The following is a 15563-nucleotide window of genomic DNA, read 5'->3' as shown; positions in this document are numbered from 1 at the left end:
CCATAATCATTGATGAAACTGTTATAGTTATAACTAAAAAATTAGGCCCCAATCAGACAGGACAAGTAGAATAGCCCTGAGAAAAATATAAGTAAGTGCCCATCAACCTATGACTCCTTCCCCCTCCTTCCTCCCAGTTACTTTCTTATCCTCTGGATCTTCTGAACCCTGGTCAAGGATAACATAAAAAGTAAGTGTGAATGTGGCTCATCATCTTTTTCTTATCATTGTATTATGGTGCTTATTGATAATACACATAATGGATAATGTTTAGTGATACGGTGTTTATTTCTGGTGCTATAATAGGTGTCATCAGAACAAGCATTCCCAAACTTTTAATTTATAATTAAATCTCAGAACATGGAGATAAGCTAAATTCTTTATCATGTCTCTGTTCTTGGAAGTTGTCTGTATCATGAAGAGGAGCAGAAAAAAAAAAAAAAATAGGCTACTTAATTTAGCTCTTCTCACCTCCTATTTAATCTACTTTAGTTATAATACAAAAGTGGAAGTTGCTTTAATGAGTGCTACCTCCACTAGGCGACTAAAATTAGGAAACTAGTTTTGCAAAACAAACTTACCTTGTACCAAGAGTACAAGGTAATATACTAAGGACTCTTTCCAAAATTTCCTAATACATTCATAATCTCAACAAATCCTTTGTAACTGGCACTTGATGTTGTATACATTATCTCCATTTTAGCAGATAAGGAAGCTAAGAATCCAGGTGAACAGATAATTTGTCCTAAGTCATAAAATTAGCAACTGGCACAACCAGGATTCCAATTTCTTTTGTCCTGGCTCTAAGGGCATTCTGCTTTCTATGACTCTTAAAGAGGTAGTAGAGGAGGAGGGTTGGGTGTTTCTCTCCTCCTCTCTTTTAGGAATCATGGCTGAAATGACAGAACTAGAACAGACGGAACATACACATTTCTCACATGGGTCAGAAAAAGATGGACACCCACTGCAAATTATGGTACTGCCATTAAACACTAGCTGTTTTCCATATAATGGCATTTGGCTGTTTATCAGGTCACTTTAAGATGTTTGTTCTTATCCATACCAATATTTTAGTTGGCCAAATATCTGCTATGTATTTGATCAGTCTTTCCATCAGAAAATTCATACTACATTTCTGATTTGCTGCTCAAAAATATTCATTTATAAAGTATTGGTACAGTTTATCCAAATTTAACTTAAGCTCACAAACTTTTTTCTATTTATAAGGAAAAAAAGGCTTTTATTATTATTATTTTTTACATCTTATTGGAGTACAATTGCTTTACAATGGTGTGTTAGTTTCTGCTTTATAACAAAGTGAATAAGTTATACATATACATATGTTCCCATATCTCTTCCCTCTTGCATCTCCCTCCCTCCCCCGCTCCCTATCCCACCTCTCTAGGTGGTCACAAAGCACCAAGCTGATCTCCCTGTGCTATGTGGCTGCTTCCCACTAGCTATCTGTTTTACATTTGGTAGTGTATATATGTCCATGCCACTCTCTCACTTTGTCACAGCTTACCCTTCCCCCTCCCCATATCCTCAAGTCCATTCTCTAGTAGGTCTGTGTCTTTATTCCCATCTTACCCCTAGGTTCTTCATGACATTTTTTTTCTTAGATTCCATATATATGTGTTAGCATATGGTATTTGTTTTTCTCTTTCTGACTTACTTCACTCTGTATGACAGACTCTAGGTCCATCCACCTCACTACAAATAACTCAATTGCGTTTCTTTTTATGGCTGAATAATATTCCATTGTATATATGTGCCACATCTTCTTTATCCATTCATCTGATGATGGACACTTAGGTTGCTTCCATGTCCTGGCTATTGTAAATAGAGCTGCAATGAACATTTTGGTACATGACTCTTTTTGAATTATGGTTTTCTCAGGGTATATGCCCAGTAGTGGGATTGCTGGGCCATATGGTAGTTCTATTTGTAGTTTTTTAAGGAACCTCCATACTGTTCTCCATAGTGGCTGTACAAATTCACATTCCCACCAAAAAAGGCTTTTAGATAATAATGATTTCATTAGTGGTACAGAGTTATCTAGTATGTTTTTTGCAGATTTTTTTCCTTTAGTTTTCTTTATAATTCTTGTCCTTAAGGTGGAATTCCCATGATTTGAACCCCTGGAGAAGATCAGCAACTTCAGATCTCCTGGAATATTTATTCCTTTTTTTAGTAGCCTTTGTATAGTTTTCAACTGCTTCTTCCCCAATGGTGTTTTACTTCTTTTAAAAAAGTCTATTCACACTACTAGAAAATCCAGTTTGCAACTGGGACCATATCTTTTGTCCCTTATAGCCACTCACTTGTCGCCATGTCTTATCTGATGAATTGCTGGTCTTATGGTCTCTGATCAGAGGATGCCAGGAGTATACCTCAAGGGATTCCGATACATTTTTATTTCTCCTCCTCTACTTTCAACAGTGTCACACGGCATCTACTTAAAAGTATATCAAAAGCACCTTTTCCTCTGTAATTGTTCTTTTTTTTTTCAATCAGTTTTCTTTATTTGGAACACTTTTGTCACTTCCAGTTCTTACTCTTTCTAAATATTTTGTGTGCTGGTAAAATATGTCAGGTTTTTGCTCCTGTGGTGTCATCTCTGGCATCTACTCTCAGTTTGGTGTCATTTTTATCTCATTGTGTCTTGTAAATATTGTTCATTGTGGTTTGCTCTTAGCTCTTCACTGGAGATTTTATTTTTTAAATCTCATTTTCTACTGCTAACCTGTATAGAGGCTATCTGAATTATGTTATAAAGACTATTTTGCTGTTGTGTTTTGTAATTTTTTTATCATAAGGAAAAGGAATGTGAACTTTTCTTCTGAGACGATTTTAGGCAGCATGTTATAGTAAATGCAATGGGATTTAGAGGTAGATTGAACTGAGTTTAAATTGTGATTCCATTACAAAGTAGCTGATGTCCTTAAAAAAGTGATTACAATTCTCAAGGCCTTCATTTACTTTCTATTAAATAAGGATAATAATACTGACCTTACCAGATCATCAGGAAGCTTAAAATAGCATATGTAATGTGCAACTTCTACCACATAGTAACTGCTTGAATATTATTGGCATTGTAATTATTATTTTATTATAATTATTATTTGGTGGGCCATCTCACATTTGAATTTAGAACTAGTAAGTGATAATGTTACATTTAAAGGAGATACAGGGACTTCCCTGGTGGCATAGTGGTTAAGAATCCACCTGCCAATGCAGAAGACACGGGTTCGAGCCCTGGTCCGGGAAGATCTCACATGCCGCGGAGCAACTAAGCCCGTGTGCCACAACTACTGAAGCCCACGTGCCTAGAGCCCGTGCTCCGCAACAAGAAAAGCCACCGTAATGAGAAGCTCGCGCACCGCATTGAAGAGTAGCCCCAGCTCGCTGCAACTAGAGAAAGGCTGCGTGCAGCAATGAAGAAGCAACGCAGCCAAAAATAAAAAATTAATTAATTTATTTATTAAGAAAATTAAATAAAGGAGATACAGCAGAAAATAAGCTATAGTGCTTGACCTTGAGGAGTGTATAATCTTTTAAAGAGGTAAAATATATACCAAAGACATATACAAATATTCGTTATTTTTGAAAGTAATTATTTGATAGTTATAAACACTATAAATATTACTTAATGTATTATAGAACACCCTCTGTGGTTTATTTATATTTTGAAGATTAGGGAACTGAGAGTTAAAGAGTGAAGGTTAATGTGTTTACCCCAGTCTCCTGAGCTGATAAGGGACCTACAGGAATTGGTGAATAGGTCCTCTCACTTTGGAGGATGTATTTGTCACCTCTGCTGTACTGCTTCCATGAGAGAATGTAGCAAGTCTTGTAAGACGTACACAGTAAAAGCCACTGGAGCCCTGAAGGGGTGAGGTCAGTCTTGAGGGGGCTGATAGCGAGAGGCCTCTTGGAGGAGGTTACATTGGAGATGGATCGTGGAGGTGAACAGGCTTTCAAAAGGCAGAGGTGAGGAAGGGTGTGACGTGAACAGAGGCAAGGGCTGGGGGCAGGCGTTTTCTGTTATATGTTTTTTGGGAGCATTTAGTTTGAAAGATTTGTGCCTTTAAAGGATTTGAGGGCTACGACACAGCGAGGGCTCTAGATTAATACGGTTTACTTTGCAGAACAGTGTAGGACATTTCGGAGGTGAAGAGAGTATATTAAGACTCCTGCTGGGAGGCTGTTGCAGGAATCTAGACGTGATTGAATGAGCGTAGTGACAGAAGGAGTGGAAGGAAAGGGCAGATGCGAGAGCCATTGAGGTGGCGGGGCAGTTGGCAGTGAGAAGAAAGCATGTGAGAAGACTGTGAGGTTCCAGCCTGGTCCTTGAGGGGAACGGTGGTTCCAAAAAGAGAAAGGGTATATCACTAGTTTCAAAAGAAAGGGCAAATATATATTTCCATAAGACCCAGTGAAGCCTTTTGGCTGGGACCACCAGTGCCTAGGGCTCTGCTGAGTCTTCCCTCTGATCTATAAAGTGGCTTTTTTTTTTTTTTTGTGGTACGCAGGCCTCTCACTGTTGTGGCCTCTCCCGTTGCGGAGCACAGGCTCCAGACGCGCAGGCTCAGCGGCCATGGCTCACGGGCCCAGCCGCTCCGCGGCATGTGGGATCCTCCCAGACCAGGGCACGAACCAGTGTCCCCTGCATCGGCAGGCGGACTCTCAACCACTGCGAAGTGGCTTGATTTTGTTCCATTGCTGTACCATGGGTGCTAACACAATGCATTTGATTTTTTATTAAGAGGGGCACTGTAGAGGCAGTGTGAGTTTGTACAGGCTGTAAGAGCTGAATCTCTTCGATAAACTCATGGGAATCTTACAATTCCAATCAAGCAAGAGTTCTGCTCGAGTCCCTCTGTTTCCTAGGATGGATGTCAAAGGGAGCATGCAATTTTGTTTGCGGGTCACTGACTAATATATGAAAGGGAAGTCCCACAGGGAAATTCCATTTTTCTCCAAATGTTACTCCATAGCATTAAGTTTTATGTTCTAAGTGAAAGAAAATGTATGCTGTTAATCAAAGGGTGGGTGATGGGTAAATCAGTTTAGAAATGTTGCTATTGCCATTTAAGGGCTTTGAGTAATGCTTATTTTTTTTTCTTCCCCTCCAATTTTCTTGGTCAGTGTTTGTCAGGTTCAACTCCAGCCATGGTTTCCCAGTGGAGGTCGATTCTGACACCAGCATCTTCCAGCTCAAGGAGGTGGTTGCTAAGCAACAGGGGGTTCCAGCTGACCAGTTGCGTGTGATTTTCGCAGGGAAGGAGCTGAGGAATGACTTGACAGTGCGGGTGAGTCTCCCTTAGTGGATCGTTCCTGGGATGCAGCCAACCCCATTGCTTATGCTGCTTCTGCTGCCAAGCTGACATTCATGCCTGAGATCTAATAGAATAAATAGTGCCTGGGGATTCCTTGAACTTTACTCCATACCGCTTCATTAATTCTGACCTTCTTAATTATGCATTAAAACAGCAAGCCCGAAGGATTGGAAGAATAACTGTGAGCGAGAGAGGGAAAAGAGAGAGAGCACACAGACTGGGCTTAGTGAATAAATGTTTACTGACTACAGGAGAAGCAAGGCACAATTTCTCTGTCTGTTCAATTTCTACCTTACTTATTCCATTTGAATCTTAATGAAGAAGGATTCAAATAAATTGTTCCAAATCAGGTTGCTCAGTCACTGTGCTGTGAGGAATGTGTAACCCAATTGTGACCCCTGGAGGATGGTCCTAGGTCTGCTGCTGGGGCTCAGTAGGGGAGGTGCAGGGCTCAGGGCCGTTCACAGCAGGATTGAGAGCTCCCTGCCCCGTCAGAATCGCAGTGCCCAAGCTGTGGTGAAGGAAGACTGACGCACAGCAAAAGTCCACCTTTGTTTTCAATTTCTCCAAGCTTTAGTAACATTTTCCCTAGAATGGGCCACTGAAACATTAGAGAGAGAGCAGTGTGTGTTTTCTCTCCTGTCCCTAATGCTTTCAGGGCACCTATACGGCTCCAGATACCGTCAAAGGGCTATATCCTTTTCATCTGGGTGTTTCATTCACAACAGTGATTTCTGTAGGAGAAGGGGAGAATTGGGTAGGCGATTGATGAGCAGTGCCGTCACCTAGAAGTGGAGACCTGTAATTTGTTGAGGACGCCAGCAAATAGGACTCAATATGGATTGAGGTCATTCTTTGAGAAAGTATAAGAAACGAGTTGCTTTCTGTGGATGGTTCAGGTGATGCTGAAGAACCCTGCAGACACATTTTCCCCCTTTCTTAGCCAGCACAGATGAATTGCGCTTCTGTTTACAGCTGTGCGGGCGCTGCTGTGTCTCTACTCAGAGTCCCTACTTTATGGACATCCTTTCACTGTCTCTTCTTGGTGATGATGTTTACTGCTTTGCGAAATACTTTCGAATCTGGGCGTACAAAAGAAGCTATAGAAATGTAAATCATTCCCTCCTTCTCCAGCACCCCTCCTGTGACGGCAGGAGGCACATGCTCACTGTGCACAAACTGCTGTGCTTTGCTTTTAGGCAATTTGTTTTTATAAGGGAAGTGCCCGTGCTAAAAAGGGTTTTGATTTTTTTTTTATTTCAGTCAACTGAAAAGCTTTTTTACTGTACCTGCCAAACTCTAAATCCAAGAATGTTTCCTTCATAAATTATTTTAAAACAGCTTCTTGAACCAAAATATTTTATGTTACCAGAAGTTTTGAAGTTTCAGGTTCTAAAGCTTCTCACCTCTACCATTGGAGCTGATAGGTTACACTAATTGCCACAGACAATTGATTTTTATAGATAGATAGATAGATATGGATAAGATATAGATATAAATGTAGATATATAGATAGATTGATTAAGATTCTTTATTTTGACAAACACTTCCGATGTTCTGGGCTTCTCAGGGGATCCAAAAGAAAGGCAAAACTCATCCCTACTCTTGTAGAGACTGCTGTTTACTTACGGCCTCTAAAATCAACAGAAATATTAGGTTGAACCATATAGGTTAAAACTATCAGCAATTTCATGCAGCTCAACCAAATAGCTATAACATAAGGATGTCAAACATGATAACTGCCATATGAAAACTGAAATATAAGTATTATGAAATTTTAAAGGTGGAGAAAACACATCTGAGTGAAAGTCACCAAGAAAGACTTCATGGATGAATTGAAACTCGAGTAGGATTCTGGACATGGAGAATGAGCATAGGGTGTGCTTGGGAACAATCATAGGTTCCTATTCTTTTAGAACCTAGAGGAGATGCTGAAGATGGGGTAAGAAGGGAGTTGGGAGCTGTATTTTACAGAGCTTTGACCGATGTGACATTGAGGTTTCATGTATGGAGATCTAGAGCAAAATAGGGTGCCCTGGAGAGAAATAGGAGTCTGGAGATCCAGTTTGATCATGGGCAGGATGAGGAGTTTCATCCATGGCAAGAGTTAATGCCAGTGGGAGATGCTGGCAAGCAGCTGAACTTAGGTGTTGCTTTAGGTGTTGCTTTAGGTGTTGCTTAGGGCTTGCTTTATATTTGAGGACTACTTACATGGAGGTAAATATTGCGGTTACTGGAGCAGATTCAGTTGCCAAGGTACAGAGGACAGCGGCGCAGGAAATGTGTTAGGTAGCAGGGGAGGAGCCAGTAAAAGAGGCATCATCCATCCACTGACACTTCTGAAGATACTTTGGAAAAGAAAATTACTGGTAAAGAATATATGTGCTGGGCTTCCCTGGTGGCGCAGTGGTTGGGAGTCCGCCTACCGATTCAGGGGACGCGGGTTCGTGCCCCGGTCCGAGAAGATCCCACATGCCGCGGAGTGGTTGGGCCCGTGAGCCATGGCCGCTGAGCCTGCGCGACCGGAGCCGGGAGAGGCCACAACAGTGAGAGGCCCGCGTACCGCAAAAAAAAAAGTATGTGCTGTGAAAAGATGGAGGATGTTGAAGAAAAGAGCCTTTGGACTTGGTGACTGTGGTGGTGAATTAGGGACCTTCAGGACTCCAGGCCAAGACTGTAGTTGGAAAAAGCCAGATTTCAGGGGTTCAGTATGAATCATGGGACTATGTAATGAGCACTGCCCAGCTGGTCATTGAGGGGAAGGAGAGACAGAAGGAGTTCCTGGAGGAGCAGCAGATCCTGCACTGTGTTGTTCATTTCCTAGCCCTTGACTGTGTGCATGGCTGACTTTTATACAGTTGTAATCAGCGTGAGAATGCAATTTTATATTCTGAATTCTTTCACTTAATATTATATCATAGGCATTTTCCATGTTGTATAATCTTCATTTCTAAGTATCTAGATAATTCTCTGTAATAAGAGTGTTTATATTATATTTAGGAAGTATCTAGTTTTTAATATTACAAATTAAGGCAAAACAATTTTTTAAAAGGTATCTTATATACTTAGAGAATATGGCCTCTCTGTGTTTCAGTTTGCTCATTTGTAAAATGGGAATAATAATGATAGCCGTCTCATTGGGATTTTGTGAGGACTAAGTTAATTTATGTAAAACTCTTAGAACAGAGTACAACATATAGTAAACACTATCTAAATGTGAGCATTTATTAGCATCATCACTATCATGATTGTCATCATTATTATTAGGCAGTTACTTCAGGGTCTAAGTGATCACCTTAAATAACATGACAGCTTTCCATTATGAATTATGATGAGTATATCTGCAATAATTTAAACAGTTAAAGCAATGATAATAGGATGCATATTTTACTGGGGCAGTAAAGGGGTGTGTGTGTGTGTGTGTGTGTGTGTGTGTAATACTTATACATTTTAACTAAAAAGAACTTTGTGGAGTTTATAAATAAATGTTTGAACCTTATATATACAGGTTTTACTTAAGAATAGTAAAATTTGAATTTAGTAAGCTTAAAAAAACTTTACTGTTCCTCTAGTATTTAGTAAAAATAGACACCTATGGCTGTACTGTTCAGCAAAGTTTCATCATGGTATTATTGCTTTTAAGATAATATTTTTATAAAGTAGATCTCTGCCGCACACTATATTTGTTCGAAGTGAATTGGAAAGAGCTATACATTTTTCCTACTTCATAAGCAATGTTTCTGTGCATATTATCATTTTCCTTATACTTACAAGTATGCAATATAAAATATTAGTCTTTGACATTATTCACAGTGAATTGATATTTTTTCTTTGTAAAGAGTTATTGTCAGCTCTTGCAACAGAGTATTCAGGGCCTATTCAAATGATGGGTCACTCTTTCTCCTATCCTTCATTTCTGACACACTGCATATCAAGAATGTCTGAAATCACCTCTACATAGTTTTCAATTTATTATTCAAATTTATACAAGGAAAATAAGGTTCTAATGTAGTTGTATATACTAAAACTGATGAACTTTGAAATTAGACTAACTTAAAATTACAGGGACTTGAGAATTTATGTAAGATTTTGTTTGAGCAGAATTCACTGTATTCACATGAGTTGTATTATTATTATTATTAATATCAGTATAGGTTATTAGCCTGTGTATTAGTCAGAGTTCTCTGGAGAAACAGAACCAATAGATATATAGAAAGATAACGAAAAATTGGTCACATATTATGGAGGCTGACAAGTCCCAAGATCTGCAGTCAACAAGCTTAGTTTCAGTCTGAGTCTGAAGGCTTGTAAACTGGAAGAAGTGACGGTGTCCTTTCAATCTGAAGGCTGGTAAGCTTGAGACCCAGGAAGAGCTGATGCTTTATAGCTCAAGTCCAAGGCTGCAAAAAAACCCAGTGTCCCAGCTAGATGGCTGTTGGGCAGGAGGAATTCTCTCTTACTCACAGGAGGGTCAACCTTTTGTTCAGGCCTTAAACTGACTGGATGGGGCCCACTTATCTGGGGGAGAAGAGGTATCTGATTTACTCAATCTACTGATTCCGATAATAATCTCATCTGGGCAAACCCTCACAGACACACCTAGACTAATATCTGACCAATTTTCTGGGCACTCCATGGCCCAGTCAAGTTGACACATAAAATTCACCATCACAATCAGGATATGAGAAACCTCATTATATTTAATTAGTGTTAGAGGAAAGTTATTCTATTTTATTATCTTTGTAATAATGAATTAGACTTACAAGGTAGAAAATAAAATATGTCTGTTTTACATAGAAATGTTTGCTTTATAAAAGGATTCATTCAGGTGGATGGTCAAAAATTCCTTTCATTAAATATTCAATTTTATGATCTTTAAAATGTATATACACATTTGGAGACCATCTTTTCATGAAATAGGTCATTTTGCAATAAGTGTTAAAGGACATCAGTTTATTACCCGTTAATCTTTGTGATATAACAATATCTGAGCTTGGAAGACCAGAGACATTAAGACTTTAATAGCTTAGGTTGTAAATACTAAAGAAAAATGAATGACCCTAAAAGCCAAATTATTTAATTGGCTATGTTTTTAGTGATATACACCATATACATTTCAAAACTTGAGAGTAGTGAAAACCAGCTTTCACTGATAAAGTAAACTATGTCCAATGACTAACAAATTCAAGTTTTGGAAATCTGTAGGAATATTTACCTATTTCAAAAAAATATTATATATTGTTTTGCTCATATCTCTAATTAACCTGCTAAGTTTTGAAACTTTAAAAACTTCACAAGGGTGTTATGAATACCCTGAATGTTCCTTGAACTTCCTCTAAGATAAGTAAGTATTGCTTAACTAAATTTTTGAAAGTTGATATTTTCTTAATGTTCTTTAAATTTTTTCCAACATTATTATTTCCCTTTTAATATACTTAGGCTATATTTTTCTGATTATAGAATTAATATATGTTAGTTTTTAAAATTCAGATGATAGGGAAAAGCATATCAGCAGACCCCTAACTCTACTCATGTGTACATTTTTTAGATTTTTAAAATTTTTTTGGAGTACAGTTGATTTACAATGTTGTTAGTTTCAAGTGTACAGCAAAGTGAATCAGTTATACACACACATATATCCACACTTTTTAAGATTCTTTTCCCATATAGGCCATTACAGGGTATTGAGTAGAGTTCCACCATCAGGCCACTTCTACCACAGTGCCAGTGGAGACTGTGTGTGGGGCTAGAAATCACTACCACACAGCAATAATGAGGAGTCCCTACTTCATGTCAGGTGTCAACAGATACCAAGTGGAGAACTTGGACTTCTGTTTCCACTGGCAGTAATAAGTGGTACCCCCCTTTTGCAGCTAGAGTAGTGTCATAAAAAGCTAAAATAGAAAGTTTAAATAAAAGCCACAGTCTCATAATGTAATGAGAAAATGGCCAGATATCAAAAGAAAACCACCAAGGACCAGGAAGCTCTCAAACTGAATGAAAAAAAAAAATCAATAGTTGCTGATACTAAGATGACAGAGATGTTAGAATTATCTGACAAATATTTTAAGCAGGCATGATAAAATGCTTCAATGAACAGTTATAAACATGCTTGAAATATGAAAAAAAGTCTGAGAAAGAAATAGAAGATATAAAGAAGAATCAAATGGAAACCGTAGAACTGAAGAATATAGTAACAAATAGAAAGCTCACTGGGTGGGCTCAACAGCAGAATGGAGGAGGCAGAGGAAAATGTTAGTGAACTGGAAGATAGAACAATACAAATTGCACAATCTGAACAGAGAGAAAATAGACTAAAAACAGAAAGAAAAAAAGAGCCTCAGAAACATATGGGTCTATAAAACTACACTTAAAATTGTGTCATCACGGTCCTGGAAGGAGAGGATAAAAGAAGGTAGGGAAAAGTGCTTAAAGAAATAATGGCTGAAAACTTGCCAAATTTTTTAAGAGACATAAACTTACAGATTAATGAAGCTGAGAGAATCCAAAATTGGATATATTCAAAGAAATCCACACATCATAATTAAACTTCTGAAAACTAAATACAAGGCAAAAGTCTTGAAAGCAGCTAGAGAAAATGTACAATTTACCCATAATGGAAAAAACAATTTGAATGACAGTGGATTTCTCATAAGCAACTATGAAGGTCAAAAGGAAGTGGCACAATATTCTTCAAGTGCTGAAAAAAAAAACAAAACAAACAAAAAAAAAAAACTTTTAATCCAGAAACCTATACCCAGCAAAAATATCTTTAAGGAATAAAGGAGAAGTTAATATATTTTTGGATGAAGAAATACTAATAGAAATTGTCACCAGGAAAACTACCCTAAAAGAATGAATCAAAGAAGGAAGTTCTTTAATACAAAAGAAAATGATAGAAGAATGAACTGTGGAACATCAGGAAGGAAGAACACAGTAAACAAAAGTATGGTTAAATACAATTGACTTTCCTTCTCCTCTATAGTTTTCTAAATTATGTTTGAGGATTATAGAAAAAATTATAACAATGTCTTATGTGGTTCTAAATGTATTTAGAGGAACTATTTGAGACAAATATAAACAGGGAGATAAAGAGACATAAAGGGAGTAGGTTTCTATACTCTACCTGAACATATAAAATGACAACCCCAGCAAAGTGTGACAAGTTATGAATGTATAAGCACTAGAGCAACCAGTAAGATAGGTAAAAGATTAAAATATAAAATAGTGACAACACTAAATGCTGGTGAGGATGTGGAGAAACTGAGTCATTGATATATTGCTAGTGGGAATATAAAACTGTACAGCCACTCTGGAGGAGAGTGTGATGGTTTCTTAAAAAGCTAAACTTGAATTTACCATATGACACAAAAAACAATACACGAATGTTTGTAGCAGCTTCATTCATATTAGCAAAAAAATGAAAACAATACTGATGTCTTTCAACAGGTGAATGATTGCACAAACTGTGGTCCATCCATAACATACTCAGTGATAAAAAAACTCAATAACTATTGATACACACAACATTTTGGATGGATCTCAAAAGAATTATCATTTTTTTATATTTAATTAATTACTTAATTTGGTTGCACAGGGTTTTAGTTGCAGCAGGCAGGCTCCTCAGTTGTGGCTCACCAGCTCCTTAGCTGCGGTAGGCAGGTTCCTTAGTTGCATCATGCAAACTCTTAGTTGCGGCATGCATGTGGTATCTAGTTCCCTGACCAGGGATCAAACCCGGGCCCCCTGCATTGGTACTGCGGGGTCTTAACCACTGCACTACCAGAGAAGTCCCTCAAGAGAATTATGCTGAGTGAAAAAAATCCAATACCAAAAGGTCACATTCCAAATGATTCCATTACTAGAACATTTTTCACATGACAAAATTGTAGAAATGGAGGAGAGATGAATGGTTACTAGAGGCTAAGGAGGGTATGGAAGAAGAAAAGAGTGTGTGGCAGTAAAAAGGACAAGAGGAGGGACCCTTGTGGTGATGAATATTCTGTATCTTGACTATACCAATGCTGATAGTATGATCATGATGATTTATTATATTTTCGTAAGATGTTGTCATGGGAGAAACTGGGAAAGAGTTCCTGGGATATCTCTGTGTTATTTCTGACAACAACATGTGCATCGACAAGCATCTCAAGATAAAGTTTAATTTTAAAAAACACAGAAAAACATAAGTTCTACCCTCTTTTACAGAGGAATAGAAACTCTCTCTTCCTATAGAAAATAAACAAGCTTGTTATTTGCATCTATTTTAACGGAACAGTATTTATTAATATGATTTTCACCATAAGAAATTTAGAAAATAATTTAGCTGATTCACAGAGACAAAGATTAGTTCATAATGAGTCAACAAGTCAACAAAACTTATAGAAGTATTAAGGCATTTTTTTTTGAATTCTTAAACAGCCTCCTTAGCACCTTATGGGTCTGAATAGACATGATTAGTATTTATTTTCAAAGCCTTTACCAAATATTTCAAATAAAGAAAAATAAACAGTTCATAACAATTGTGTACTCTAATTGTACATTTTCCAAATTGATTTGAGAGTGATATACTATAGTTTTAGGCAAAAATGAGCACCTCATTTAACCGTTGTGGTTATTACAATGGTTAGAGAAAACATTCACGTAAATATTGCTCCCCTTTGATTGGTACCATACATTTATATAATAGAAGGAATTTAGGGATGAAATGGTTTCAGTTATAAAATAAATTTAAATTCTTTTTACTTTCTCTCTTGAATATAAGACAAAAAGAGGCTAGGTTAGAACATAGAATGCAGTTCCATCATGATTGTTTGTTTGTATATAAAAGAGGAATTCTGCAGATGACGGTATAAATGGCTAATATGTTTTACTTAAAATTCTGTTTTTCCCTGATTGTAAGACAAAAGGAAGCCAGGTTAGACAGCATTATACTAAGAGCAATCGTACCATGATTTCATTGTATCTAAGAGTACAGTTGTGTAAATAAGACTCTCAGACACTTCAGGAAGAATACAAGAATTTTCCCCAAAGGGTTGACTTGCTAATGGGACTGACTGCTAGCCCCATTCATGTAGGTAAAATGTAGATATACACGTGAGTTCCTCCAAAGAACTGGTATGTTATTGTGGCAGCTGGTAAGCACTGCAAAGTGTCAGGGTCTAGAATCAATAGATGGTAATCTATACAGAGCAAGTGCTCATTTCAGAAAGCCCCTTATTTTGTCTGTTTGTGTCTGGCTGTTTATATGTGTCAGAAAGAACCTCTGAATTACTTACCTCTTTGCATAATTCAGAACGCTCAGAAATACTATTTTTCTGTTGAAAGGTAGTCTTGACTTTTGTGTGCCCCTGCGGACTCATGAAACATCTTTGAGGATTGCCATGAATAAACGCAGACTTGAAGAAAAAAAAAAGATTCTTTTAGCTTATAAGAGGCTGAGGATATACAGTGTGTGGATTTATTTAACAGGCTCATGTCTCACAGACAATTCCATTGCCCTTATTGTGCTCAAATTGCAAGGTAGAAAATCTGTGGGGGAGTGAAACTCTGGAACAAACCAATCCCCCAGATCTTAACCTAGGATACATTTTATTGGAGTATAAAAGGCAAAGCCTGTCTCATGGTTAGAGAAAACGTTCACCTGGAAACCTGATAAATGAAAGAGGAGCGATTCCACACTGTGAAATTTTGTTACTTGTCACTGAAGTCCTCATTTCAAATATTCTGTTCTGTTTTCTCTATTTTTGGACTCAAACTCCATCATCCAGTTGACCTGGCTTTGTTTAAGACTTTATTTAATATAGTCATTATCCTTTACAGAAAAATCCAAGACACAAGACTGTTTCTATACCATTCACCCTAAAGCTTCTACACCAAAAGATTGCTCATCCCAATTCTACCTTTTTCTTCTTCGGTCTTACCAAGCCATTGTAACAAGCCTGAAATTATTGTCATAGTACAATGAAAAATTTTATATGAAAGCACTCTTTAAAGCTTAGATACCAAACTCTGGAAAAGAAGAAGTAAAACTGTCACTGTTTGCAGATGACATAATACTATACATAGATAATCCTAAAGATGCCCCCAGAAAACTACTAGAGCTAATCAAGAATTTGGTAAAGTTGCAGGATACAAAATTAATGAACAGAAATTGCTTGCATTTCTATACACTAACAACAAAAGATCAGAAAAAGAAATTAAGGAACCAATCCCATTTAC

At 37.5% G+C, this 15563-nt stretch overlaps 1 protein-coding gene across 2 annotated transcripts in view; it reads left to right on the top strand.

Annotated features, from left to right (window-relative positions):
- Positions 1–15563, top strand: part of PRKN (parkin RBR E3 ubiquitin protein ligase) — a gene marked incomplete at its 3' end in the record, with an annotated part of 1266888 nt that overhangs the window by 244834 nt on the left and 1006491 nt on the right. For both annotated transcript variants that reach the window (XM_082668938.1, XM_082668937.1), the window contains exon 2: positions 5152–5315. In XM_082668938.1, the coding sequence (XP_082525064.1) occupies positions 5152–5315 (164 nt within the window). The remainder of the gene's footprint in view (positions 1–5151; positions 5316–15563) is intronic.

This window comes from Grampus griseus, assembly GCF_964374135.1.
Source record: "Grampus griseus genome assembly, chromosome: 13".
Taxonomy (NCBI): domain Eukaryota; kingdom Metazoa; phylum Chordata; class Mammalia; order Artiodactyla; family Delphinidae; genus Grampus; species Grampus griseus.
The sequence above is the reverse complement of the archived record's forward strand: the minus strand, read 5'-3'. Positions and strand labels throughout refer to the sequence as shown.